The sequence below is a fragment of the Falco rusticolus genome, chromosome 5 (genome assembly GCF_015220075.1).
Source record: "Falco rusticolus isolate bFalRus1 chromosome 5, bFalRus1.pri, whole genome shotgun sequence".
Lineage (NCBI taxonomy): Eukaryota > Metazoa > Chordata > Aves > Falconiformes > Falconidae > Falco > Falco rusticolus.
The window spans coordinates 8,817,445-8,843,402 of NC_051191.1; the positions used below are offsets into that span (position 1 = coordinate 8,817,445).

General features: G+C 41.6%; 2 protein-coding genes and 1 long non-coding RNA gene across 4 annotated transcripts in view; 1 reads left to right on the plus strand and 2 right to left on the minus strand.

The window, feature by feature from the left end:
* The window catches only part of LOC119148962 (ADP-ribosylation factor-like protein 8B), a 29,582-nt gene extending 20,870 nt beyond the window's left edge, over positions 1–8,712 (minus strand). Inside the window, exons 1-2 of one of the 2 annotated variants that reach the window (XM_037389764.1) lie at positions 8,258–8,712; positions 3,705–3,785 (exon numbers count right to left, since the gene is read on the minus strand). In XM_037389764.1, coding sequence (XP_037245661.1) covers positions 3,705–3,785; positions 8,258–8,446 — 270 coding nt within the window. In that variant the 5' untranslated portion in view covers positions 8,447–8,712. The remainder of the gene's footprint in view (positions 1–3,704; positions 3,786–8,257) is intronic. The other variant, XM_037389763.1, reaches the window with a different exon arrangement.
* Positions 3,792–25,007, plus strand: LOC119148963. The gene is made up of 4 exons (XR_005104546.1): positions 3,792–7,830; positions 10,453–10,511; positions 20,201–20,291; positions 24,896–25,007. It is a non-coding gene; the product is annotated as an uncharacterized LOC119148963 (long non-coding RNA).
* SPAM1 (sperm adhesion molecule 1) lies at positions 17,423–24,899 on the minus strand. Its single transcript, XM_037389762.1, has 3 exons — positions 21,764–24,899; positions 20,170–20,259; positions 17,423–18,346 (listed from the first exon to the last, which is right to left on the minus strand). Exons 1-3 carry the CDS (start codon positions 22,730–22,732, stop codon positions 17,687–17,689), a joined length of 1,719 nt encoding a protein of 572 aa, XP_037245659.1. The 5' UTR covers positions 22,733–24,899; the 3' UTR covers positions 17,423–17,686.
* Positions 25,008–25,958: the final 951 nt, after the last annotated feature.

The window sequence follows — 25,958 nt, forward strand, 5'->3', positions numbered from 1 at the left end:
CAGGCAGTGTTAGTTGTGCTTAAAAGCTTGCAGCTACCAGAGTGGAAGGATGAAGGAAAACTTCTGTTTTTCTCACCAAATGGAGATACTGCTTTCTTCCTGTCCAAATTCTGCACCCCAAATATGGTGGTTTGCAGCTAAGTCAATCTATCTGGGCTGTCCCCAAAACGCAGCATTTTACCCCTGTCGGTACCATGCTTTCCCACACTGTGGGGGCACCAGCAATCACATAGCTGTTTGGGGAAGAACACTTCTTAGGTCATTTGACTGGGGAGAAAAAGTACAGGGGTTTGGTTTGGTTGGCTGTTGGTTTTTTTTTAGAGGTTGCTTCCATCTAGATCAGTGGCCTGATCTGACTACCATGTGCATTGTGCTCTGGTGCGCACTGGTGCTGACAGAAAATGGGTGTGAGGTTGCAGAGCCAAGCTTAAAGTAGAATGTAAAAATCCCACACTGTCACAGCATTCCATAAACCAGCCAGCTACAACAAGGTCTTTTACCATCACATATCAACATACTCTTCATACCCGCCCCTCTGCTGCCTTCTCCTAGTCTCTCCTTATTCTGGGCACGCTCACTCTTCTCTCCGCTTCTTCCTCAGCTGCTCTCCCTTCATTGACTCGCAACCACTTAACAGAACCAGCCACAGCTGCACCTTATCTACATCGGCCAACCCACAGCTGTATATGATCAATGATAATTAACCCAGCTTCATTCTTCTACATCACACCATCACTTACTTAAGCTAATTGTAAAAGCTGACCTTTCATCTCTGCCACACTCACTAGGGTGGCCTGATTCCCTCTTTGGTTTCCCAGAAGTTAAGTCTAGTTTGCCCCTAGCAAGAGGAACATCATACTGCGGTTTATAAGTGCTACTACGGGCAGAAAGGTAGGTGTATTAAAAGGTTATTTTGTGACTTTTTTTTTTTTTTTAAGAGGGGTAGGGTTTTTTTTACCTTTACAAGAAAGATTCTGTTTGGAAAGCAGAATTTCAACCCCAATGAAATAACGTTCAGAAGTTCTGATTCTGATTAAAAAGGGACTCTTTGGGAAGAAGATAACAGTAAGTTGGCACGTTCCTGTTTAGGCTGACGTTCTTTCTATAATGGACCTAAGGTCTTTGCTCAGCAACAAACAGATGGCTGTTGAGGCACATTCAACAGAGGGTTGGGGTTTTTTCTCACTTGTTGACAAACTCACTCCTGGACTAAGGGAGGACATTTATTGCTCCCTCTTTAAGGGACAGAAGAAGTTATTTTCAGGAATGAGGCGTTCAGGGTTTGGCCTTTGTGTATGCAAACAGGTAAGACACAAAGAAACCAAGCAGTAGAAGAGGGGAACATGTTTGATAAGGAGAGGCTAACTGGCATGAGGAGAGTCACAGGGAAACTCCACAGCAAGGGAAAAGAGTAAGCAGTTCTCTGTGAATCAGTATGCCTTCTTGTTATGCAGCATGAATACTGCCCTACTGCAATTAAAGTGGTTGTTCCCATAAATTGAAATTTCCCTTGACCAGCCTTACATGACATGGAGTCATGTACTACCACAAGCAAAGCTGGCCACGCAGAGATGAAACAGCAGAGAGAAGGAAGAGCTTGAATGACCTCATATATACTGAGAATAGAGGTGAACAAGGGCTGAGACTAGAAGTGAAACCTCAACATTGATGAAATTCTGGGGTTTTTCACCAGTTTCAAACATAGCATCCATAAGAACTAACAGAAAGCATCATGAAATAACAGCCTCCATTGACAAGAAGAAGCTGTAGAACTGTCACACAGCAGGATGTGCACCTTGTGCACTACCTCTGTCTCCTGAAAGACCAGGTCAGTTACCTTTTAATCCTTTTGATTCCTGGACCTCCAAAATAAACTGAGCATACAGGGTTGGCTGCAAGAATTAGTGCTGACAGATTTTTGATTCTTGTCACCTACATTTTCCCCAGATAATCCCAGTCATCCCCAGATGATGCAGGCTTATTCATATTGCCATATAAACTCCTTTGTATTTCCAGAGAGCTGTGTAAAGTAATACCAGTCCTGAGTTTTTACTTCAAAATTGCAGTGCTCATCGTGTGACAGTTGGGGGTTTTTTAACTCACAAACACACACACCATCTACACTGAAAAAAAAAAAAAAAGTTTAGGCTTCTATCAATCATTTACCTTTCAGGAAAGGCATGAATTAAAAATGTTTATATGATGCTACTTTTTTTTTCTTGCTCACCTGCTCCGTGATGAGTGAGGTCAAATTCTCTCCCAAAGTAGACTCCAATCATGTACTTATCATAACAATCATGCACAAAGTCACAGAGTTGAGGTTACCAAGTCAGTAATGATTCCCCTCCACTTTTACTCCATTTGACATTTTACTTCATTTTCTTGTCAATCCTTTTAGTTTTTACTGTGAACCTAGTTTTAAGGTAATTCACCATCATTTATTTTTAGCAATCTGCCAAAATTTCCTGGGAAATTAAAATCAGACCAAATCATGGGTAATGTTAAGAATTTTTATTTTAGCCAGACCCAACATGAATTTCAAAGAGGTATGTGGGAAGGAGGGTTGGGGTGAGGAAAGGAAATAGTTGGGTGACATTAGACTGTCCATTTCAATAGATTTCAAAAGACTGGCTTATTAGGTACTGTAACGTACAAGCAGTTGTAGAGGAATCTATTGATAACTCTGCAGGCTTATAACACAGAAGTAGACACAGAAGTGAAATGTACAGCTAAAGGCTCTACAGCCACTTGACATTTTAAAGAAGTATAGCAAGATACTAAGACCAGAAACAGACAGGCAGTCACAGTATTTATACCACTATGGTCATTTCAGGTTTAGGGGTTTTTAGTTCAGCTGTAGCATCTCCCAGCCAACAGAAGTCAATTATCCCTTTTACCATCCTTTACCTGCTCACTGTTTAGAGAGAATGGGTAGACAATTAACAACTGCTTATATTCACATTACAGGTAATTTCAGAAAATCCTCCCTAGGTTTAGGAGTCGCACCAAACCAGAGGAAAAAAGAGTATCTTTAGAACTGAAGGAGAAAGGAGAGAAAATGAAGCAAAAGAGGGAAAAGTCGAAGGTAAAAATCTGTATTCCCTTTACCCAATTTTAGATAGAAGTTATGAATTCAATCTAGACTAATCAACCAGGGTCCCTTCATAAACAAACAACAAAGAGCACCTTAATGCTACTGAAGTGATTTATCTCTATTTTGATGCCTGTGGCATAAATCACAACCAAACTGGCATCATCTATGTTTTTCTACTGACAACTGACTTTAATATTAGATGTTCTATTTTCATATAGCTAACAATATGCGAGCTAAACTGCACTCACCACACTCTCCAATGAGATACCCAAGTTAGGAGTGAAGTTGCTTCAGATTCACTTAGAGTTGTGAGAAGGAGAAAGAGAGAGAGAGAGAGGAGAGACCCCCAGGAGTCAGCTCAGCTCCCTTAGTATCTCAGATTTTTATGACCTTTCTAACCCAAAAGAGTGCAACAAAGCTTCTGCCTGGCATGGATATAATTAAATCAAACAGATTAATGTAACAAGAGAAATATATGACTATATGCTATTTAAAACAGATAAATGATCCTATCATCTTGAAAGAGATTTCCTATGCTTTCACATTCCAATCTGAAATCACTTTATCTATTGATTATTCACTCTGTATTAACACAAACATGCACACCTACCTTTATGGTAACGTTTCCTTTTGTTATTTTTCTCATATTGAAGCCTACTGTAGGAATCATATCTTCAGTGAACTGCCCTGACTAGAATACAAGAAAAAAATATATTTATTATAAAATACTTGATACACAGCAGGTAAGTTTCTAGTTTGCAGTCTAAAATTTTTATTTTACAACACTATAAAATATCACATTAATGTTCCGCAAGAGCACTAGCCAATACTTCAATTAATGCATTGTCACACCAAGGAAGGCTGTTCATTTCAGACCCTTTAAATGATCTTTTATTCTCCTCAGCGACAAAGATCACCCTAGAAACCATGAGACTTCAGATAATTCTTCATTGATCCTTCAGTAAACCAGAAAGAAGCACAGTCAAAATACAGATCATACAATGGTTTGGGTTGGAAGGGACCTTTAAGGGTCATATGATAAATCATATCATATGATATATCATATGATAAAATATGATGAAACGGACTGCACCAGGATTTTCCGCTGCAGTGTCTCACTACCATTACTGATGGTTTAACTCCTAATAAACAGTGAAGTACACATGTAGAGAGTACTACGTGCAGACCCTTTCCTTGCAAGCAGGTGACAGCAGAGGAGTCCTACTGTGAAAGCTAAAAGAACGGCATTAAGGCAGAAAAATACAAGGTACTAACTCAGCGCTCCATAAACACAAAACCAAAGTGCTGCCTCCTCCCGCAGTTCAGATAAATATTTTTAGAAGATAGATGCTTGTTATTGTGCCAATGGGAACCTTACACACACCTACCCACTACACAAGAAAGCTTTTGAGGAGAAAGGTGAAACTCAGACCTAAGCAGACAACGCTTTATTCATTCTTTCTTTTCAAAATGTATTATTAATAAGGTATTGTGTCTCCTAGGCATGGTGCATTAATATATGCAGATGGTTACTTAACAGTTAGGTCTACAATGGAGGCCCAAGCACTCACTACAACATGCACAGTAGTCCTGGTTTTCCAGTCATCCAGAAAGGAGAGCAGGACCTCTGGGCTTGCCATTAACCTTCCATATATATCTAACTATATTCCCTTTATCCACCTCACCATCCCATATGCCATGGGGTTTTGCTGGAAGAAAATATGGGCATGTGGACAAGGAGGGAAGCAGACATGCTTCCACAGGTCCCTCTCACCTGAGAAGTGGATGATGAGAGCTTCAGGGTGCACTGGAGCCTTCACAGTGCACACACTGCCACCAGCTATCTCCAGTGCTATTGCTGGTCTCTGTACGCTTTCTGCAGCTTTCTTCTTTGCTGTTTATGGCAGAGTAAGAATACACTGTGCCTGTAGTTTGTGTTCACAAACTAAGATAAATTGTTTTTAACTTGGGACTTTAAAAGCCTTTGTATAACCTTTGACAGTTACTTGATCCTCTCACAAGATTTTGGAGTTTGGAATTAGATCCTTCAGGCAAGAAAAAACTTCCCATCAATTACTTGTTCAAACTTACCTATGGGAACCTTCTTGTTAAATTCTCTGCTATACATTTTCCCCATCTTTTGTTTCTGAAAGTCTCTTTTTTTCTTTTTTTTTTCCCCCTCCTTTTTCCTTGCTTCTGTGACTTGTCAACAGCAGCAGGAAAAAACAGTGAAGACAAATGTACCTGCAATCTCATACAGATACATGTACCCTGCAGTGACAGAAGTTGTTAATTGGATGCAGTAAGACAAAGACAATCAGTAACCATTGCCTGTAGTGGGTACTAGTCTAATTTGTTAAAATATATAGTGCATTTATTTGAGGAGGACAGACATATGAACACATAAACCCTGAGAATGTAGCATCATTATTCAAGCACAGGAAGGCCTGGAAAACCAGCCAGCCGACCCAAAAGACTAAACAAATTCATAGAAAGTCAGGATTCCACTTTTGTCAGCAAATTATACACCATATGTAACATGATAAACTGGAAAACAAAAATAAATAAAAAAAACATCATAACTGCTCTTGTATTAAGGACAGAATGCAAAGAATTAGTGCCCCCTTTACTGGGCTTTAGACTTTTCCTCTAAAAATTTCCATTCTGGTTGAATGGAACCAGCTACAAAGGAAGTATTATGTTTACAGTTCCTCGCTTTCCCACACAATAAAGAAAAGAAAGTAGTATGTTGAATCTTGTGCTCACATTAGTCCAAAAGCGCTCTGATTACTCTGTTTTGTTTCAAGCGCTGTAAGCACCATACAGTAAAAAATCTGTTCCATTTTGCTTGCTAAGGAAGTTTTACATGACAAATTGCCTACTTTTGTGAATATTCAAGACACACAAACTAGTGCATTGTCATATGTCGGTAAAAAAGATTACATCCTGACACAGATGAAAATAACTGATGCTAGGAAGTTGGTAATGCCTTCTTTAAGTGTTGCTGAATATTGAACTGACAATAAATACTGTCATTACCCCCTACTGTATTAACAACCATGGGCCAGATTCTACTCCGTTACATCTGTGCACGTCTATAGTAAAAGGCAGTGAAGCTATTCAAGATTTCCACTGGTAACAGAGGACTAAATACGGCTCAAACTCTTCAGGGAAGACACTGCCTCAAAGTGTGTTTATTCAGTGTCAGCATGACAGAATCTCTAAATACTACTGCAAAGTAGAAAAACCAGTGATTTACTAGTGCTTGTTTTTATGATCCATTGCAGTTTGCATTTTAAGTAGAGACTATTTCACACCCAAGCCACACACATACAAATGGACACAGAGTTGCCAATCTATTTGCCATCCTCCTATCACCTGTATTCAAGAGTAAGCTATTATCCACTGTCTTTTCCTGAACTGTTTACTTCTAAATTCTCCAACCACTCCTCTTTGGTGATTACCATGGTGTATCATCTCCAGGCTACGAGATCCAAAAGCTATAAAACCAGCTATTTGTGACAAGTCAGAAAACATGGATGCCTTGTAGCATATTTTCAAGCAATACATGCGCTGGCAAAATCAGACCTGCGGAGACAGCAGTGCTCTGGTATTCAAGATATTAGCATGAGAGACACAAGTACATATGATGCCATTCCACTGGTGGCATAGTATTAGTGAGTGGACAGTTACATGTACAAAATCTAACACCTCACACTATTGTTACTGAGGTCTCTGAATTGCTGTGGTGTTCTTTGCTCCATTTATGAAATAAATGCAAGAAGCAATATAATTCATCATGCCTTTACCCCCTTCCTCAGCAATGCCTGCCCTTGGGAAATTAACAGTTCCAACGGGCATGAGGAGTGCTGAGGCCCTTGTTACCAATACCGTCCAAGTGCCTAATGAAGTAAAACACCACTTCCAGATATTTTATATATGTTTATTGATCGCTGATGTCCCCCAAAACGTACTTTCATTGTGTACTTCCCCTACCCCGTCCTTTTTCTCCTGCTCTCTCCCCACTTCTTCACTCACTAATTCACAACCTCCTATTTTTCTCCCTTAATCCATAATTGTATATGAAAGCAAGTAAGAAATACCATATACTCACACCATCATTGCCTCAACCTCTTTGACTTTAGGCCATACACCTCCCAGTCTGGTTATGATTCATGATCGAGTAACTTTTCAGGATAAGGACCAAAGACCACCTGGAAACCTTTATCGTGTGGCAGGTGAGGCTGCAATACATCTCACAACAGAGATCACCTTGCAGAAAAGGGTATGCACTAAGCTTCATGATTAGTGGTAACCGTATTTAAGATACGTATTTGTTTCCATCTTCCAATGGAAAGTGAATCTTCAGGACGGACCCAAATGCATATGGCCAGAGACTACCGCAACGATGAGGAACGTATTTCAGCATGGCGACAAAATGGAAAACGTCACGGTAGGTGTCAGTGTCCGTGTCTGAGAGGTATGAGGCTGCAAGGCCATCACCACAGCACGAAGGGAACATCAACTCAACGTCAGACTTGAACGCTGAGAGCTATCAAGGCATCATGGGAGGCCATTAATACTGATGCAACTGATGGGAGGGGAGAATTCAGTGGCAGGGGACTCGGGGCTTTGCAGGACGCACAATATATTTTGAGTTATCCTGGGATATGCTGGCCGTGAAACGCCAACTCTGAACCACGGGCCAGCGTCCGTGCCCGGGAACCTGCTTTCAGGTGGGTATGCTTTGCAGTCGGACCCAGAGGACATCACCTTCCTCCCTCTCAGAACCATCTCACACCCGTCTGGCCCTGCTGTGAAATTCTCGAGGTTGCAAAAGGTGCAAGCCCTGCCTCACGCCCGCCGCCCCCTCCCTCCCTCCCTCCCTCCCACCCTCCCTCCGCAGCGCCCCGCCGGGACCCCACGCCAGGCGGCGGCTGGGCCGCGGGCGCAGAGCCCGCACCTGTTGCCGGGGGAAGCGAGGCGCAGCGCCCGGCTGGGGGCCGCGGCCCCGTCCCGCCACGCCAGGCCGCCGGGCCGCCGCCCCCGCCTCACCGCCGGCCGCCGGCCCCCTCCGGCGGGCCGCCGCCCCGAGCGCCCCCCGCCCCTCCACCGCCCTGCCCCTGCGCCTGGCCGGCGGGCGGCCGGGCCGCGGCTGCGTACCGCCAGCACGGTGAGCAGCGTGGTCTTGCCCGAGTACTGCAGCCCCACCAGGGTGAGCTCCATCTCCTCCTTCCAGAACAGCGAGCGCAGCCAGTCCAGCAGCCGCGCCACCAGCGCCAGCATCCCGGCCAGCGCCCCCGACCTGCGGCAGGCGCCCAGCCCCAGCGGCACCGCCACGCTGCTGGGCATGGGAGCGCGGGGCGAGGCGAGGCGAGGCGGCGGCGGGGCGCGGGACGGGGCCGGGGGTCGGCGGCGGCGAGGGGAGCCGAGCGCCAGGCAGGGCCCTCACGTGATGGCGCCGCCGCCGCCGCCACCGCCCTTCTCCGGCGGCCACTTGCTGCAGACAGGGGAGGGGTTTGGGTCGGCTTGGCCCGGCCGCGGGCGGGGGAGCGGCGGGGCGCCCCGTGGGGGGGCCGGGCGGGCGGGAGCGAGGGCCGGGCGCTGGCCGGGGCGGGCGGGGAGGCGTCCGTCGGGTGAGGTGACGGAGCCGCGTCTGCAGCGGGGGACGGGCGGGGCGGCTCCCGCACGAAATGGCGGGCGGGGCCGGGCCCGGGGCGGCGGCGGCGGCGGCCGGGGGGCGTCCCGCGAGCACTGAGGGGAGAGGCGGGCGCCGGGAGGAGCGATCCGGCGGGTCCGGGCGCCGCGGCGGCCAGGTGGGGCGCCCCGGGCCGCGCGTGGTGAAGAGCTGGTGCCCGCCGGGAGCGCGGCAGGACGGGGCGGCCCAGCCTTGTTCTTGCCGCCGTGGGCCGGCTGCCAGCGCCCAGCAGGGCCCGGAGGGCCCGTTTTGCCGCGCTGGCTTGAAGACTTGGTGGACTTCAGTCTCCTTGGCAGGAGCGATTTTGTGGGTCCTTCACCTCTAGTGATGGTGGTTCGCGCGCCCCTAGCACTGATACTGGAGGAATTTTACCAGCGTGCTTAGCTGTAAATGCAGCAAGTATGTATCCATGACATTGCCGAGCTGCACAAAGCTGTATTCTGTAGTTTAGCTACTGGTAGATAGCTGCATTGTGTAGTTTAGCTACTGACTAGGTAAGAACCAGTCCAAAACCGGTCCAAAAAAAAAAGACATGAGCCAAGAGTGCTGGACCAGGGCCAGAAGAAAAGGTCGTGAAAAAGATGAGAAGTAAAAGAGGAAGATGATGAAGAGGATAAAGGAGGGCTAAAGATGTCCCAAACGACCACCAGAGGACCCCCCCGACCCACTGGGCCACATATGCATAGTAGGAATGTAGGTACGATAAGTAGTTCATGGGAACTCTAATGATTATGCTAACAGTTCCTCAAAAGTGCCATTAATATGTATGGATCGGCCATGTAAAAAGGTAAACCGTGAACAAAGTCGGTATGCATGTTGGGCAGAACTTACCCCCATGCATCTGGCGCTGAGAATAAAGAATGCCTGCTTTCTAAAACTCTAAACCAGCTATTAGAGAGTTTTGTCTCTGAATTTTTCATACCAGGACCTCTGCTCTTCTTGTGAAACTCTTCAGTTGTTCATTGTGTAGGGGCAGGCTTTTGGATCCAGGGCTTACCGTGGTTTTATTTGGGTCCTCTGGCAGTTTTTGGGAGAGTGTCCCTTAGCATGCTTCCTTGCCTCCGGAAGAGATGCTTGTGATGGTGGTTTTATATATTAGGCAGTGACAAGACCTGCCACTTCACCAGGAATCTTCTGCCTGCACTGGATAAGTGACATTTAGTGTACAGTCTTGCCATACAGCGTTAGAGAAATGCTTGTTTTCCCCATAAACACAGAGCTAGCACTTAACCTGGATCCATCTGCCAGTCTCTGAAGTTTGTCACTGATGCTCTAGAAGGTTACAGTGCTGGTGGTATTGGCTGGTGAAGGACTTCCATACCATTATAAACAAGGCACTTCAAAATTTAGTATGGATACTTCTGCTATTGAAATATAGGAAAATCATTAAAATATCTTGAAATTTTGTTTTCCATGTTCTCTTTAAGAGAAGTATTTCAGCATTTTAGAGATTGCCATTTGTGGCAAACCTCACTGGTTACATCAGTCAGACCACAAAAACTGGAAGCTCTTGTGACATTGCTGTCAAGAGCGTTTGGTTCTTGGCTAGGTGTAAAGGTGAAAAACTTTATGCTTTTTCATGCCCTGGTTGTAGATATGGTCAAAATGACTCATAGTATAATTCTAAGATTTTATTACAGATATTTATTCACTCTTGTAGATTTAATTGAACATTTCCAGAAGGAGGTTGGACACTGGAGCTGGCCCTGCTACCCACTGGTAATGTTGGGGAATTATTTTTCATTGCTTCTCTTAGTGTAAAATCTGGAGAAAAGCAGACAGATTTAAGTGGTGAGTCACAAACAAACAAACAGAGGCCTTTCCCTGCACCCCCCCCAGTAGCATAAGGTGCTGCCTTTGATACAGGTAATCCCTTGGTCCTGACACTATTCCCTAGCATAAGTGTTTTGGGTTATAGTCGAAATGTATGAGGAGTGATGGTGTCTTCAGCAGTTTCAGGGCATGGGACAGCTCTCGAAGTTTCTTGCAAATTGGTGACACGGTGAAAAAGAGGAACCTGATTGTACGTATCCTGCATTGAGGGAGTGTAGCAGAACTTTGCTGTTTTACTTGCCTCTCGGTAGCGGCTGGGTGGCCATTCGATACATATGTACATCCTCACCTCAGCCAGCTGTCACAAATTTACCAGCCAGTTACCATTTACAATACACATAACAGGGAGGATCACTGGAGACATGGGTAGAAAACCTGATGGTGAGGAAATGGCTTATTCTGGTTGGATGGGTAAAAGGACCAGGGAATAATTCACATGCAAAACCACTATTCTTTTATTTTTCTGCTATGTATCTCATTATTTTTAGAAATTTGTTTCAGCCAAGGCAGTTATCAAATTTTGTGTGAATAAGTGAAATGTTTCTGGCTGCCTTAAAACTGAAAAATGTAAGAATTTCTCCCATCTCCACATATCACACAGCTGGCAATGTGTGGAATTAAAGACAGTCCATTTGTGAGAGTGGTTTCTGGGAACGAAGTGGTTCTGATTACTGCATGGGGGAAAACTCACATAAAATTCAGCAGTCTATTTTTGCAAGAATTTTTAAATTCTGCAATAGTGCTTAAGGCTCATAGTGATGGAAGCTTATAGAAACAATATTTGCAGATACAGTAACATTCTGAAAAAATTAATTTCAGTCAGATCCTCATAAAAGGTCAACAAAGGGTGGGCAGGTAATTTCTAAAACAATAATTGGCTGTACACTGACTGAAGTCTTTTACAGTGTCTGGAGAATCAAGATGTAATATATCAAAAAATCTTGGAGAATTTGTCCGAGTTCAAAGATCTGTTATATCTTTTGTGAAACTATATGATTATGAAAGGCAATTCTTTATTTTGCAGACAGTTTGGTAATAGAACATTGCATGTAAAAGTATTCCTACCTTATTACAATTAGCAGCTCAGAGGACATTTGTTCCTGTAGCTAAAAGCCTGAGCTTGGGCACAGAAGGCCACAATTCATTATCCCGTATGACTGTAGACAAGCCACTTAATCTTTCTGGGAAACATTTAACCACTGATAAGGTATTTCACTTTTCTGTCTTGTCTATTGTGATTTACACACTTCAGGACCAGTTTAGCAGTGTTATGGGGCCATGCAGCACCTAGCATATTGAGTCTTTCTAGTGCTCTGTCACTGAAGTGATAGTAAAGCAGCTTACTCCATTGCAGAGACTGATTTGTGCTATAAAAATGGATCTTACGTTTCTGATGATGCTGGTGCTGATGCTATAAACACATGATCGGCAACACTTGACCTGAACCAACATGGCCTATCTGGGTATTTCCACATTTGGGGAGAAACAAGATGTTTGGGACCCACATCTCTAGTTCGGAGTACTACCAAAGAGACCAGATCACAATATCTGTAGTTTAAGCATGGATTTTAGTGTCAGCGGAAGATCTTAATGGGAAGAAGCCTTCAGCTGAATGAAATCTTCAGAGAGGAGAGCATGAGAAGAGGTGATGTCTCACTCCAGTATTTTCAGGTTTGTCCTCGCATACCAGATGTTTGGGGAAAAAAAACCCAACCCTGTAGAATAAGCTGCACATGTTTTCTGCTAATGAGGCACTGCGTTAGTGAGAGACTTATTTTTTCCTGTTTGTAGGTCAGAGTCAAGCAGCAGCTTGGCTAAAGAGAATAGAACTGTATTGAACTTTTCAGTGGCAGCATTGCATTGTACCCACCAGTGTCTGTGTGCATCGTCTGTGCCCTCTGCTGGCTGGAGCGCCAGAGACTCCAGGAGGTCTTAAATTTTTTGTCATGCTCCAGTGAGGGAAGAAGAGGTGAAAAAGGATTTCTGTAAGGATTGTTACACTGACAGAGCAGGGCATATTATGGTTTTTAACTCAAGAACTCTGCGTTTCAGAAACTTAAATTTGGTATATGCAGCACATACTGAAACAATGCGTAGGATTTACAGCCTAAATCTGTTAATCCAGTGCTCCTGATTACTAGCTGTCCCAGCAGTAAGGTACTTTTTGCTTTGTTATTGTTATGGGACTGCATGGTGTCCTTAGCCTCCCTCTAAATGGGTGGTTGTTAGGTCCCTGCCTCGGGAAATTATCACTTGACACTGGCAAGCTATCGGCTTGTCTCAGCCTGCTAGTAACCTGAGGGAGCAGTGTGCTGCAGAAGGAGACTGCCAACATACGGTATATTTCTTCTGCAGGATCTTGAAGTTCTGTTGAATAAATACATTTTCTGAGATGAAAACAGGCAGAGAAGGGTGACCGCGTATTGTCTGGTGTTCACATATATAAGTTGCTGAACAGAGCGCTCTGGAATTGTGTGCACAGAGACAAAACATTGGCTGAATATACGAAGTAGTGATTCACATTAATTTTCATACTGCTTGTATCTGATTACTAATCAATAAATACCTTATCAGTTGCAAACTAAGGGTTATACAAGCATACACTGAAAAATGGCATCTAATTACTACTGGCCAAGGAGAACTATAACCAATATACCATGATGATGGTAACACATTAGTGAACATAATGAAATCCAAAGTTATTTAAGAATCCTAATATTGGTAGGTGCCCTTTACCTCCTTGCCCTTTACTTTCTTATATGCAACAAGGGGACAACAAATGCGGGAAGATTTTGCAGTTCTGAGTACTACTGACAGGGAAAAGTAGCTGCAAAAGGTTCAGAACACCTACATGGAAGAACTGTTCTCTAAAGACCCTGATCCTTGACTGGTATACACAGAAACTTAGGACTGATCTTGAATACTGCATGTTTACAGGACTGTTATCATAAAGAAAATACCATGACGCTGGATTAAATTTCAGTAGAGTCTTTCCAGAAAAACAGACAGAAAGGTCTGTGATATCCACACATCGGGAAACATCTAGAAGCGTTAAGGGATAAAGTTAGGCTGATAAGCTTTTTGAATCTGTTTCCAGCCACCTATGTAATGATTTTCAGTAAGATTGGAAAAAAACTGCCAAGAAAAACAAAAAGCATCTTTAGACAGTTGAAGTTGTTTAATAAGGCAGTAATTATTTTTTTTCAAAGCCATGCAGTAAACATTATTTTATATTGATGTTATTCTTTGGAATGAAACTCATGGCTCTGTCTTGAAATCTCTGACTCTGATTTTGCAGGCTGTTTTGCTTTGGCAGAATGGGTATCTGCCAGTGCAAAGAGGCTTGCACAAGCACACTGTGCAAAACCTTTCAAGTCAGTTTTAAGTGTGTATGCTTGGAGGATGGAATGTAGTTGTCTTCTTAAAAAGGTCACCAATGCTCCGTAATAAAATATGTTTTAAAATTATGTCACTGTCTTTGCTATCATCGTGTTTGTATTGAAAAGTGATGGATAGGTACATGTACAAGTCTAATCTGTGCCTGGGAGTTGTCTAGTGCATATTGCACAGGTCTGAAATCTTCCACAATTCCTTGCTGATATATATACAGCAGGGTGTCCCAATGTGATACAGGGATTAAAGCAAATTTTGCTGGACTCCTTGGGATGCTAGTCACATCCTAGGCTGTCTACAAAGTGGTCTTATTGGCTTGTCTCTCAAAATCTATCCCCATGTTATGTTTAATACAGAGGAGCAGGAAACTGTAAGGCAGGGACTAGACTATGATTTAATTTCTGGTCAGATTCTGTAAGTGCAAATATCGTTGGGTATCCCAGAATAATCAACGCAATATACCAGATCCAGATTCTTCAGGTAGAGAAGCAGAATTTCAACTAAAATTTTGTCACTCGAGGTAGTTAAACAGCTTTCATTTAGACCATTTTATCAAACCCATTTTAGCATTTGCCAGCCCCTTAAGTATGGCCAGCCTGAATTCTGTCTGGAAGGGAGAAATACAAAATAATGAATGGCAATCAAAGGGAAATGAACGTTCCTCTAGTATTTAATCTTTTGGAAAACAAAAGAACATTAGAAATTGAAACTATAAGGCTACAGAGACAACTAATGATTACAGTAAATACAGCAAATGGAAGGTGAAATATTTTTTTGAGGGTGGGGCTGCTTCAAGAGAATACAAGTTTGGCTTTGAACGTAAAATAGTAAGCAGCGATGCAAGGCATAGCACCCCTTTTCCTTCTTTTCCCCTTCCTTACTCCATGGAGACTTGCTGACTCCATGGTGGCTCTTTAGCATAGAATATTGGCAAGAAATATATAATACAGAGCAAAATAATGTATTTGGAAAATACTGTAATTTTACACAGTATGGAGCTGGCCTGAATCTCACTATGGCAAGAAGTTTGTAGGATTTAAAGCATGAATTGCAGATACATGTAGGCAACATCAATATCCCGAATGAACATTCAAAAGGTGCTTGGTAAAGCATTGTGCGTAAGAGCACAAAATAGGTATTTGTGCGTGCAGCTTAGGAAGACCCGTTTCAGCGGACAGTTTATTGTAATAGTCTGCTTTGCTCTCACCTTCCTTTTACTTTTCTGGCAGCTCGCAAGAAAAAAGAGATGGGATCAGATGAATAGAGCTAATGTAACAGCAGTTACAGTGTTCCTTTATCTTTACAGTGGACCTCCGGGAAAGGTTGTTCCAGTCAAATGCTGGGTAGATAAAAACTGAATGGGAAGAGACTGGTCTGACCACATTCCTCACTGCTTCACTCTCACTTCTGCAGTTCGCTTCCTCTGCATCCACTGGGAGGTCCTGGATGCTCTGTCTTAACTCTTCTGTGATTTTAACTTCTCACTCCACCTTTTCTGGTGATTTGACACTTGCCCCATCACAAGTGGTCTGCTTGCTATTACTTGGCTGACAATCAAAAATATTTGAAGCAAGACTTGCAGATTTTGTGAACCTGCAGGCTCTTTTATCACAAAGTGCTACAGATCAGATACAAAAAAGCCTAACCGCAGGAAACTTCGCCACTTAACAAAGCAGTGCGGCCTTTGAACTAGAACTCTGTGTGCCAATGCAAAATTTTAGCCGTGTTAAAGCATTCTGCGGAAAAAATAGATTTTCATATAAGTCATACAACATATGCTAAGGCATTAGCAGTGATATTTCCAGTTTGGTAGTTATTATGACTGGAGTGTGAAAGGGAGGGACTGCAAGTACAGGAATTATGATTACCCAAGATCAAATAACCAATATCAAAGCTGCAGTGAAAAAAATGTGGTTTTGCAGAGGTGGTCTAAACCAGCTAGCTTCTTTTGTGCCAGGTAGTCTGCTACATCTATATTTTTTTATTCATGATTCTACTTGGAACATTAATGGCAGAAATAGCTTTGACTTGTGGACTCAACACCATAACTGTAATGAGAAAATTGTCCTTTCCTCTTCATAACTTGCTGCCCAAAAGCCATAAGACTTTTCTCCAATAAATAAAAAAATATTTCTCCAAGTCTAAAGGCTTCATCTATTTTTCTGCATGTCTGTTATACTGACAACCTGAAAACTCAAAGGCAATGGATATGTGTTTTCTGCTAGATTAAGGTATGAACTTTTCACAAATAAAGGGATAACTATTGAAATCCCAGGTATTTCTATTAGTGAGGCAGGTTGTGTCTGTGGGAGGTGGTGATGTGTTTATGCAGCTCATGCCTAGCTCTAGGGAGACTTTCTAATGTATCCATGCCAGCAGCCACTCTTCACCCATCAGAAGTCCAGCTGTCTATTAAGCATCTGATATTATAATTTGAAAAGGTTATTGCTGCAGTTAAGTGCTTCTAAATGCTTAAACTGACTACACGTAAATTGTAACTAGACTCACGATATGATACTGGGAGTAGTTTTCTTCTGAGGTATCTGCTACTTTCACACTGCTTTTGGCAATGGAATAACATTAAGCAGATAGTCTTAGTTCTGTCAACAGACTGGATCAACCAGGTGGTCCTGAGACTGGGGATCATAGGCACTGGAAGTGAAGAAAGGGAGTCCCAAGTCCCCAGTGCCAATCATCCTACAGCCTCCACTGCTGGATTTTGCTAAGGAACAAACTGGTGTCCACCAAAAAGACTGCTCAGGAAATAGTCAGGAATAGAGAAAGTCCCACATTCACAGGCTTTTGTTCAAATGGCATGGCCAGCTTTATCCAGCTGCTATGGCTCGCTGGACAGAGACACTAGAACTGGTGGCCAGTGCCAGTAGAGCAAAGGCAGATCAGATGAGTTGTGAGTATTGGCCAGACAAAACAAGTGAAGGCCAGGGAGGGGATGTGTGAAGTAAGGGGGAAGGCTTGGGAGAAGTAGTGAAGAAAAAAAAAGAAGCATAAACCACTACAGCTCAAGTTTTAAATAATGAAGTTGTAATATTTGAAGTCAAGATTTAAATTAAAGTTAGAACCTTTTGCAGAGTTGTGAATATATTTAATGAAAAGAAAAACCACAGTGTCCCTGCAGATACTGTGAAAAGTGGAGAAACAGTACATTGCTTAGATAAATTCTATGCTTCAAAGTCCCACAGATCTAAAGTTAAGCCAAATATTTTTAAGAGCTAATTTTCATACGAAATTAAATTAATTCCTGAATAGACCACCAAACCTGTTGACTGCTGAGACTCAGTGAAGTCCAGGTTGAGTTGTATTTAACTGGCTTAACTTGAAGTATACAAAATGGCATTATCAATATTTTATTTTTTTTCAAATATAACTTTTAAAAATGTAAACCGTAAAAAAAATGTTCCTTATTCTGGATTATCCTTTCATATGGTATAATCACTATATACAGACTTGTATATCTTTGTCACAAATAGTAGTTTGTAAAACTAAACTGAAGAGATACATTCATGCTGAAGTGTCACCTATGGAATAGAAAAGGTTACCTGATACAGATAAGACCATATGCCTTTGAGGAATGATTTTTCTTTGTAAATAAAACCTTTAGAATTTCAAATACAGCCAGGAAAAAGATTATTCTCACTGTTGTGGGTAATTTATATTACGGTTATCAAAATTGGAATTAAAAAAACCTGACTAAACATCCTTATCTTATAGGATGAAGAACTACTGAAAGTACGAGTATCATTTCCTTCTAAATCATATCTAGTGGCAGCTGTGACAGTGTCATATTCTGCAGTTGTTATATTGAGTATATTATTTCCAAAGGTAGATCGGAATTCTTCTATTTCAGGATGCGTAGATAATGTCACCTTACTCTGAGAGGTAAATGAAAATGCAGTTCTGTTAGACAGGATCTTTTCTTCAGAGATTTCTATATTAGAAAATGAATTTAAGGATATCTGAATGCAAATATCTTCCGAAATGCAAGCATGGAGGTAATGGATGTCATTTATATCAGCTCTAGGTTCACAACTGTGCCCTGCGTAACAGTGGCAATCAAATTTTTCAATGAATGTTTGCAGATCCTGAAATGACGGTTGCCCTTCTAGAGTGTATTTTCCATCCTTCATCATTTGAATGACAACATTGTCAGGGTTCAAGTGAAGATAGTCATTGGAATTCCATTTTTTCCGTGCACAAGCACCAGAGTCTTGGCATAACACTTGGCTACAGATTCTGGCCGCCATCGTGACATTGATGAGGTACGGGGTCAAAGTCCTCCTAAGGTAGTTATCCAGAGTTCTACAGGTGTTCTGTGAAAAGAACATCATATCTGCACATTTTAGCATTGAAACCATTAAAATGCTGTCACTCTAACACCAGTACCGTAGTGGATATCCATTAATGTTTCTCCTGAGGTTTTTATAATAGTTATAACTGGTTGTTGGAAGCAAGTTTATTTGAGAAGTTGCTATATAGTTCAAAGCAAATGTTTATTGGGTAGTTGCTGGAGATGCTACAGAAAGGACTTATATCAGAAAGCAGACAACTTTAAGCTTTCATTTTATCTGTATATTTCATGCAGCATTTTGAATCAGATGCATTTAAAGAAGTTACGTGAAAGGTCAAAGTTCTTTTTTATGTCTTGATCGGATTGAAGGGATCTTGGAAAAAAACTCTCACTTCTTCAGTCTGAACAAATAATTTTTCTATCCAATCGTCTCTGTAACTCTTCAGTTTTCCCCTGATCTGAATAGCTAGGCTGCAAGAGCAGGGAGCTTTCATGGCATTTTTAAATGGAAAGCATTTTGGAATGATGGGCAAATTTAAAGTGTGCTAAGAGGACTAGTCGTTCTAATTGATGATGAAGTTGGCATATATTCTGTGTTAGCTTGGCACAGTTTAATAACCAAAGGCTTTGGGAACTCTTTCTTTGTTTCTTGTGCTGTGTCTCCTTAGGGCATTTGCCTAATACCACATACAGAAATATTTACACCTATGGAGATAATTTCCGTGAATCTGAGGTCTATGTATCTCTTCTGTTTTTCTCTTAGGTATATATTAAAAACCTGCCTAGAAATTTTGCTTGGTGTAGCTCTTGCAGAAGTGAGGCTCACAGTAATATTTCATTGCTGAAAAGCTACTGACTGTGATAGATGTAAAAAATAAATTAAAAAAAAAGGTGCAAGCAGTACACAAATATATAGTCTGATCGGGCTGTGGAAAGTTCCGTTTGCTCTCATGAATCTCAAAATTCAAGCAATGAAAGTTGTTGCTCATCTATGTTCTGGTGTTTGGCGTAATGGGCAAAAAAGCTTCAGGTGCAACTGATACCCTTTCTCAAAGGCAGGCACATACAAAACAGCCGAAGTAGGATCCTTTGGGAAATTTGACCCTTACAGCTGTGGAGGTTTATTTGGCTATGCTTTCTGTGACAGGAGGCCCAGAAGTGCAGAGGACTTTCAGTTCTTTGCTCTTAGAAGACTTCAGAAGAGTCTTCCCATCGTAGTTTATTATATCTAGCTTGCCTGGGTATGAATGAGCTAGTTTGAAAGATTTATTTGAACGTCATTGTAACAGTGTTTCTCAAACTATGTATGTGAGCTTCCTAAAACAAAATGGATTTTTTTTTCCTCCTCTGATTAATTTCTTTGTAAGAAAGGTCTAAGTACCACACACAGAACAGGCTGGAGCTGAAATTTCACAGATTGACTCCTCCAAGTGCTTTAAATATTACTGCTAAGTGCACCACTTTAAAAAGCAGAAGGGTCTTTTAAAAATTGTTCTGGGCAAGCACAAGTAATTTTTTTCTGTACCTCATGACTGGAATGTAATGAAGATACAGGAATTCTTTCCTTGAATTAACAAGTGCTAACTTGCCTGCAGTAGTCATGGTAGCTTGTCCAGTTACTCAGAGCCAACAACAATACTTTGAAAGATTGAACTCTAATTCTGTGTAATCAATTAAAGTCTTCATAAGCCTCAAATGTGCATGTTTTTTGACTAGAGAAGACTGCTGGCAATATGGAATCATCATTTTTAAGTTAGAAGATTTGATGTAAGTAATCATAATGCTTTATATCCTTTACATTTTCTTGCTCTTTAAAAACATCATGTAATAATTAATCTGGCATACCTTATTCTGTGTTAAATTCATATCACCCCAGATCACAATTCCAGAAGCACCCAGTGCAGCAGATTCTCCGATGGTATTTACTAAGTCATCCTGAGGGGAAATGTGCAAAGAATCATACTAAGGTAAGTAAGCTATAACATAAGGGCAAAAATTATAATGCATATAGTACATTACGTATCCAAAGTAACTACTTTGAAGGCAGCAAGCAATTACACATGATGCAAACACAGCGCTCTCAATTACACTATTTTATTCTGGGACTGGGTTGCGCAGGTTATGCCAGAAAATGTTGCCAACTATATCCAATTTATATATATCATCTGGTTAGAAAAACAAGGCTGTAAAGCTGAGCCAGTGATTAGGCATATGACATACACTCCTCCAACCATTTTAAGTTATATTTTGCTGCATTGCCTTCTGGCTGCTCAGAGTTGGTAGTAACTGGTTTCAGTAATGCTGAAGCAGAGGCTGGGAAGCCAGCTTTTTTTTAAAAAAAAACAACTTCATTTCAGTTACCAGAAAGTGCTAAAACAGAAAAGTAGCAAGAGAAAGAGCTTTAACCAACAGGAATCTTATTTTCTCCAGAGAATGGCTCTGGCCTTTTACAGAGATTGGTTTGGGAAATTTGTTTCTGTTCAGTTCTCCTTTTAGCGTCAGCTATTAGCCCAGCCCTAATAAAATCTTAAAGCCCATCTGGGATGTGAGAGGACTATGGGTAGAAGAACAAGGAAAAAACAACTTACTCTGGGGCACAACACATGAAAAGGAAGAACGTAAGGATTACAAGATTTAAATTATTAACTAGGAAGCCAGCAGGGACCCTGGCAGCACCCCTTGCTCCCTGAAGGTATCCATGGATCTGAGGGCAATGCTTGGTGATGCTCTGTCCAGACTGTGAGAGGACAGCAGATGCAATGCAGTCACAAGGATCACAACCTCTAACTTCCCCATGATCTGGGTGATCAGGAAGAGATTCCCCAGATTGGTGGTATCTCTGATAGCATGGGTGTATATAAAAATGTGAAGGGAATAGTGCAGCCAGAACTGCAAGATGATGATTAGACCTTAATCGGATCCTAACCTTGACTAACCCATGAGATGCTGAAATACCATTTAGAAAGCTACTTGAGTACGACTAAGGACAGAATATTCTCACTAGCTTTTAAACCCTTTTTTTAATGAAAAGAAAGAGTCCTTTATTATTGGGGGTTTTTTTCTTACAACCTAAAAAAAGGTTTCTGATAACCTAAAAAGCAAACATTAGGCCAGCCCAGTTTTACTGACTCTCTTTTGAAGAGGTTACTCATATTTCTTTCCTCTGACAATGTAGTCAATGTGTCCTAGCTTTGTAATATCTGCTACATGTGAGGACTGCTAAAAACATTATTTGATAAGTATCATGAGGAAGGTTTGAAAGTAGACTTCTTAGTGTTCCATTTGATCACATTTCTTTGATGGATTAATTTAATTTTTTATATAAAATCTACACACTTTTATTTTTTTTTAATAGAGGTTAGCATATCTGATAAACAACCGTCACCTGGTAATTTCTTTCCACTTAAGTTTTAAATATTTAAGGTTTAGCTCCACTCACCTGGGAGAGATATTCCTCACAGACATCCGTGAATACTGGACGTGTATATACAAAAACTGGAAGGGGATGAGTAGAATTAGAGACATACGAAATTCTAATGGCTTCTTGAACTCTGTTGCGAACAAAGAGCTGGGCATTTCTGGAAGATCTTAAGGCTGTCTCCAGATAGACAGATGGATAAAGTGCTGTGCTTTTCTCCCATAACCAATTAAGCTCATTATTTCTTTCTATTTCAATATCTAAACAGGTTCCTGTATAATTATGTGGATTTTGTTTGTAATCATAATTATAACAGTCTGGATAAAGGTAATATCCCCACAGACGATTTGGCTTCATTTCTATGCCCAGCTTTAAAGATTCCAACATAATTGATTTTGCTGCAGCTTCAAATTCCATTTTAGCTATAGTCCTGGCTTCAGCTTCTGATAGACTGAGGTCTCTCTGCTGAACCAGTTCAATGGATTCCTGTCTATAAATGTCCTTTGATCCCCAGTTCCTTATCCATACAGGTCTCCAGTTTTCCCAGTCAATGACAGCCAATCCAAACTGTTCATCTGAAGGAATATAGAACTGGATGTCCTCTTTGGCTTTTTTTAAATGATTCTCCAGCAGTGAGAGTTGAGGGAGTCCTCCATTGAATGCCTCTCCTGTGACTTCATTTTTGTAAGGATAGTAGCCAAGCCTGTCTGGATAGAAAAGAGTGATGTTTTGCCCAATGGATGTCTTCAGTGTGCTTCCAATAAGAGAAAAAAATTTCATGTCCAGCTGCACTCCAGTCTTTTCAGTACAAAGTTCTGTAGGAGCATTCCAGATAGAAAGGAAAGGTGAATTAGAAAGAAGTGGGCGAGCTCTTATGTTCAGAGATGAGCAGCAAGAAACTAGAAAAGTGGCAAACACCATACCGGATGCTATAGGATATGTACAAGTAACACAGATACCAAAACTTTGTATTTGTCTTAGAGTTTCCATTGCAGTGTATGCAGTAACATCAGGTGCTTCTGATCAGGCAAAAATGAAATGCTCTCTGGGTGTTCAGAAGGTTGGTAGTCTGTCAAAAGCTTTACAATACAATATATTTCTTCAGATTAATACCTATTAAGCAATATTCCGTAGGTGTAAAACAGGGGTGTCCTTTATATGAGGCTCTATTGTCAGTTCAGGCAGCAGGAAACTTTTCAACAGCTTCTGAGACCTAATGCAGAAAAAGAGACAAATGTAGATAAAGATGATAAATATTTAATTTCGTTTCTGACCATGAAACAAATACCATTTGTGATTTTGAATATATTGTAACTTTGAAAAAATTCCCCTTTGAAGGAAAAGTACAATGTGCAATCACAGAGGAAATAAACTCTACATATATAAAATTGTATAAATATATATATATATATATAAAATAGATATAAAACTGACCGTGGAATAGTATCCAGTGAGTCATAGATCAGAATGAGTATTCTCAGTAGTAGTCCTGATTGTGCCAGTGACTGATATCTGTAAACGTGAGCAGTCTCACAATGTCTTCTCTTAGTCAACAGTCATGTATATGTAATATTTCTCACCTATCTCAAAATAAAGTTCTAGGTGTTAACTCATTAATTTGACAGAGCACTTAAAAGAAGATAAAAGAATACACAAAACTGGAACTTAAATTGTTGTGCACATGCAAGAAAGCAATCCACGTGCACTCATTTAACTCAGTGAGGTATCTGAAATATTGTAAAGCTCTTTTAAACAGGCTCAGAAGCTGCGTATCATCATGGTATGTGGCCATCTGCATGTTGCTTGAGTCCATCAACAGACTAAGTGACCCCAAGTCCGAGTCTGCCCAGGGGTGTAATTCATTAGGAAAGCTGAAGTCGTCCATATACCCACAGCGAGCAGTCTCACTATTTTTATTCAAGAACGTAACGGTAGTGGGGGTAGTCATGGTGCGGTCAACTTTTACATAGTAGCCCAGTAGCTAAATCGTTCCTCTGTGCAGTAACTCACCTGAATCCACTTTCCTCCTGATATTGAAATGGTTCAAACCTGGATCTGCCACATTCCACAGAGGCCTCATGATAAGGCTGTAGAATATCTAAGAAGTATAAGAGTGTGCATGGAAATATAGGAGTCACCATGAAGTGGGCCACAGGGTGGCTGGCATTGTAAAGTCTCTTCGGACAGATTAAAAAAAAAGCAAACAGGATTTTGGTTTGCATTTGCTGGATTCAGCTAGGAATGGAAACCGCAGATCTGTGGTCCTTACACCTTGAATTATCTCTCTCTCCCTCTGTCTGTCTTTTCTGTGACTACTTAGTGTAAAATTTATAAGCTGTATGGGCACAGAATCATAGATCTGTCTTCCCCCAACAGTGCATACAGACAACAGGTTGCAATTATCATCCATGTACGTTTTTTTTATCATCCCTCTGGCTGCATGATTATATTTGTAATTTGTTTCAATAAAATGGCAAAACAGCTCCATCCATCAAATTGTTGCACATGTGAATGAAACCAGCTATTCAAAGACACAGGCATGCACAGCTGAAAGACTGGCAAACAAGTACCAATAGCAAGGGTTCTTGGAAGAGGGCTTGGCAGCAGAGAAAGAAGGATTATTTTTTTCAAAACAGAAGCTATAGTCCTGGCATAGGAAGTGCAAGTAGAAAGAACAGAAAGTACACCCGTACAGTATCAGACATCTCTTCAGAACTCATCTGCAGGTATATGAAAGGCAAGTAAGGAAGTAAAATGTAACATAGGTGGTGAGGTACAGTGTACAGCAGAGCTAGGACTGCAACAGCTTCCTCCTGCCAGCCGTGACAGAACCTCTGTCTTATCAGTCGTGCTGAGCCCAAGTCTGTAGAACCCAATTTCTGACCGTATGTCAAGGAACTTAAAGGAACTACAATGTCATCAACACCTCTTCCACAGACCAGCACAAACGTTCAGCTAGGATTTTGGCCCTGCCATCCTCTTTCCCCCAACATAATACAAATGGCTTTTGTGCCACACTGAGTGTCCACAGTGCTATACACGTACCAGCAAAGGGTTCTCTGTGTCTTTTCACAAATAGCTGAGCTCTGCTCAAATGCAGCTCTGCACAATCTTTGTGTGCTTAAGTTTTGGGGGTTTTTCTCTCCTTTACAGGAAAGCTTTTCATTCTTTCTTCAGCAGACAAGTTTTATCAACATTTTGGAAGAAATGGAAACCAGTGGTTTGAAGACTAAACTACCAGTCAGAAAGCCTAAGAGCTGTAAAGGAAAAGCAAAATCACAGATAGGCAAGACCCTAGGATCAAGACGTATATACGATGACTACTTACTGCTTTCATATTAATTAAAAAAAAAAGTTTGATCCTCTTTCATGATCAAGCTCTTTTGGTCTCATGGGATGATTAATAAGCAGGAGTTCTCACAATTCGGTTTTGGATTGCCTCACCTAGTCTTCAACAGTCTGTTTCACTTTATCTTATGAAAACCTTATCAATCACAGGAGGCAAATAAGTTCTTGGTACAAAAGCAGCGGATGGACTGAAGTTTAAACATCCATACAGATATTTCCTCATTCCACAGCTGCTGGTAACTAAAGAAACTCTGCCAAGAAGACTTAGATCATAGATCCAGTCACCAGGAAAGACAGTATGGCTCTGTTCATTTAAATTGCTCCAAGAGCAATACCTCATTTGCATGGCATCTGTTGGATGATACCTGTGGAAAACAGGGCTTCATACACTTCCCCCAACTGAGATGCCCAGAGGTGACAGGAGGAAAAAGCCACCCTCCTCCACTGAAGGTAAGCCTGCCTTCCTCCAGTCTTTCCCACGGGGGCCTGGGATCACAAAAGGCCAGTCTTTCCAGTAAAGACAGAGGTGGAAAAGCCATTGAGTACCTCTGCCTCTTCCTTGTCCTTTACGACTGAATCTTCTGCCTGTCTTATTCAGCACTGGGCCCCCATTTTCCCTCATCTGCTGCTGCTGACAGACCTGTAGAAGCCCTTCATCTTGCCTTTCACATCTTTTGCCAGATTCAGCTCCAAGTGGGCTTTGGGTTTCTTAACACCATCCTTACACCTCAGACAGTGTCTCTGTATTCCTCATGGTTCACTTGTCCCTGCTTCCACCTCATATGTGCTTCCTTTTCATGTCTGAGTTTTGTCAGGAGCTCCTCTTGCCTTTGCTTGATTTCCTGCATGTGGAGATGGACTGTTTTCA

What these genes read in the sequence shown, in the direction of transcription:
- SPAM1 (XM_037389762.1), bottom strand. Translation starts at nt 22,732, where the DNA reads ATGGAAACTCTAAGACAAATACAAAGTTTTGGTATCTGTGTTACTTGT. An exon ending in GTGAGGAATATCTCTCCCAG is followed by an intron (nt 20,260 to 21,763) that starts GTGAGTGGAGCT and finishes ATTTCCCCTCAG; the next exon opens with GATGACTTAGTAAATACCAT. An exon ending in TGAATTTAACACAGAATAAG is followed by an intron (nt 18,347 to 20,169) that starts GTATGCCAGATT and finishes TTCTTTTCACAG; the next exon opens with AACACCTGTAGAACTCTGGA.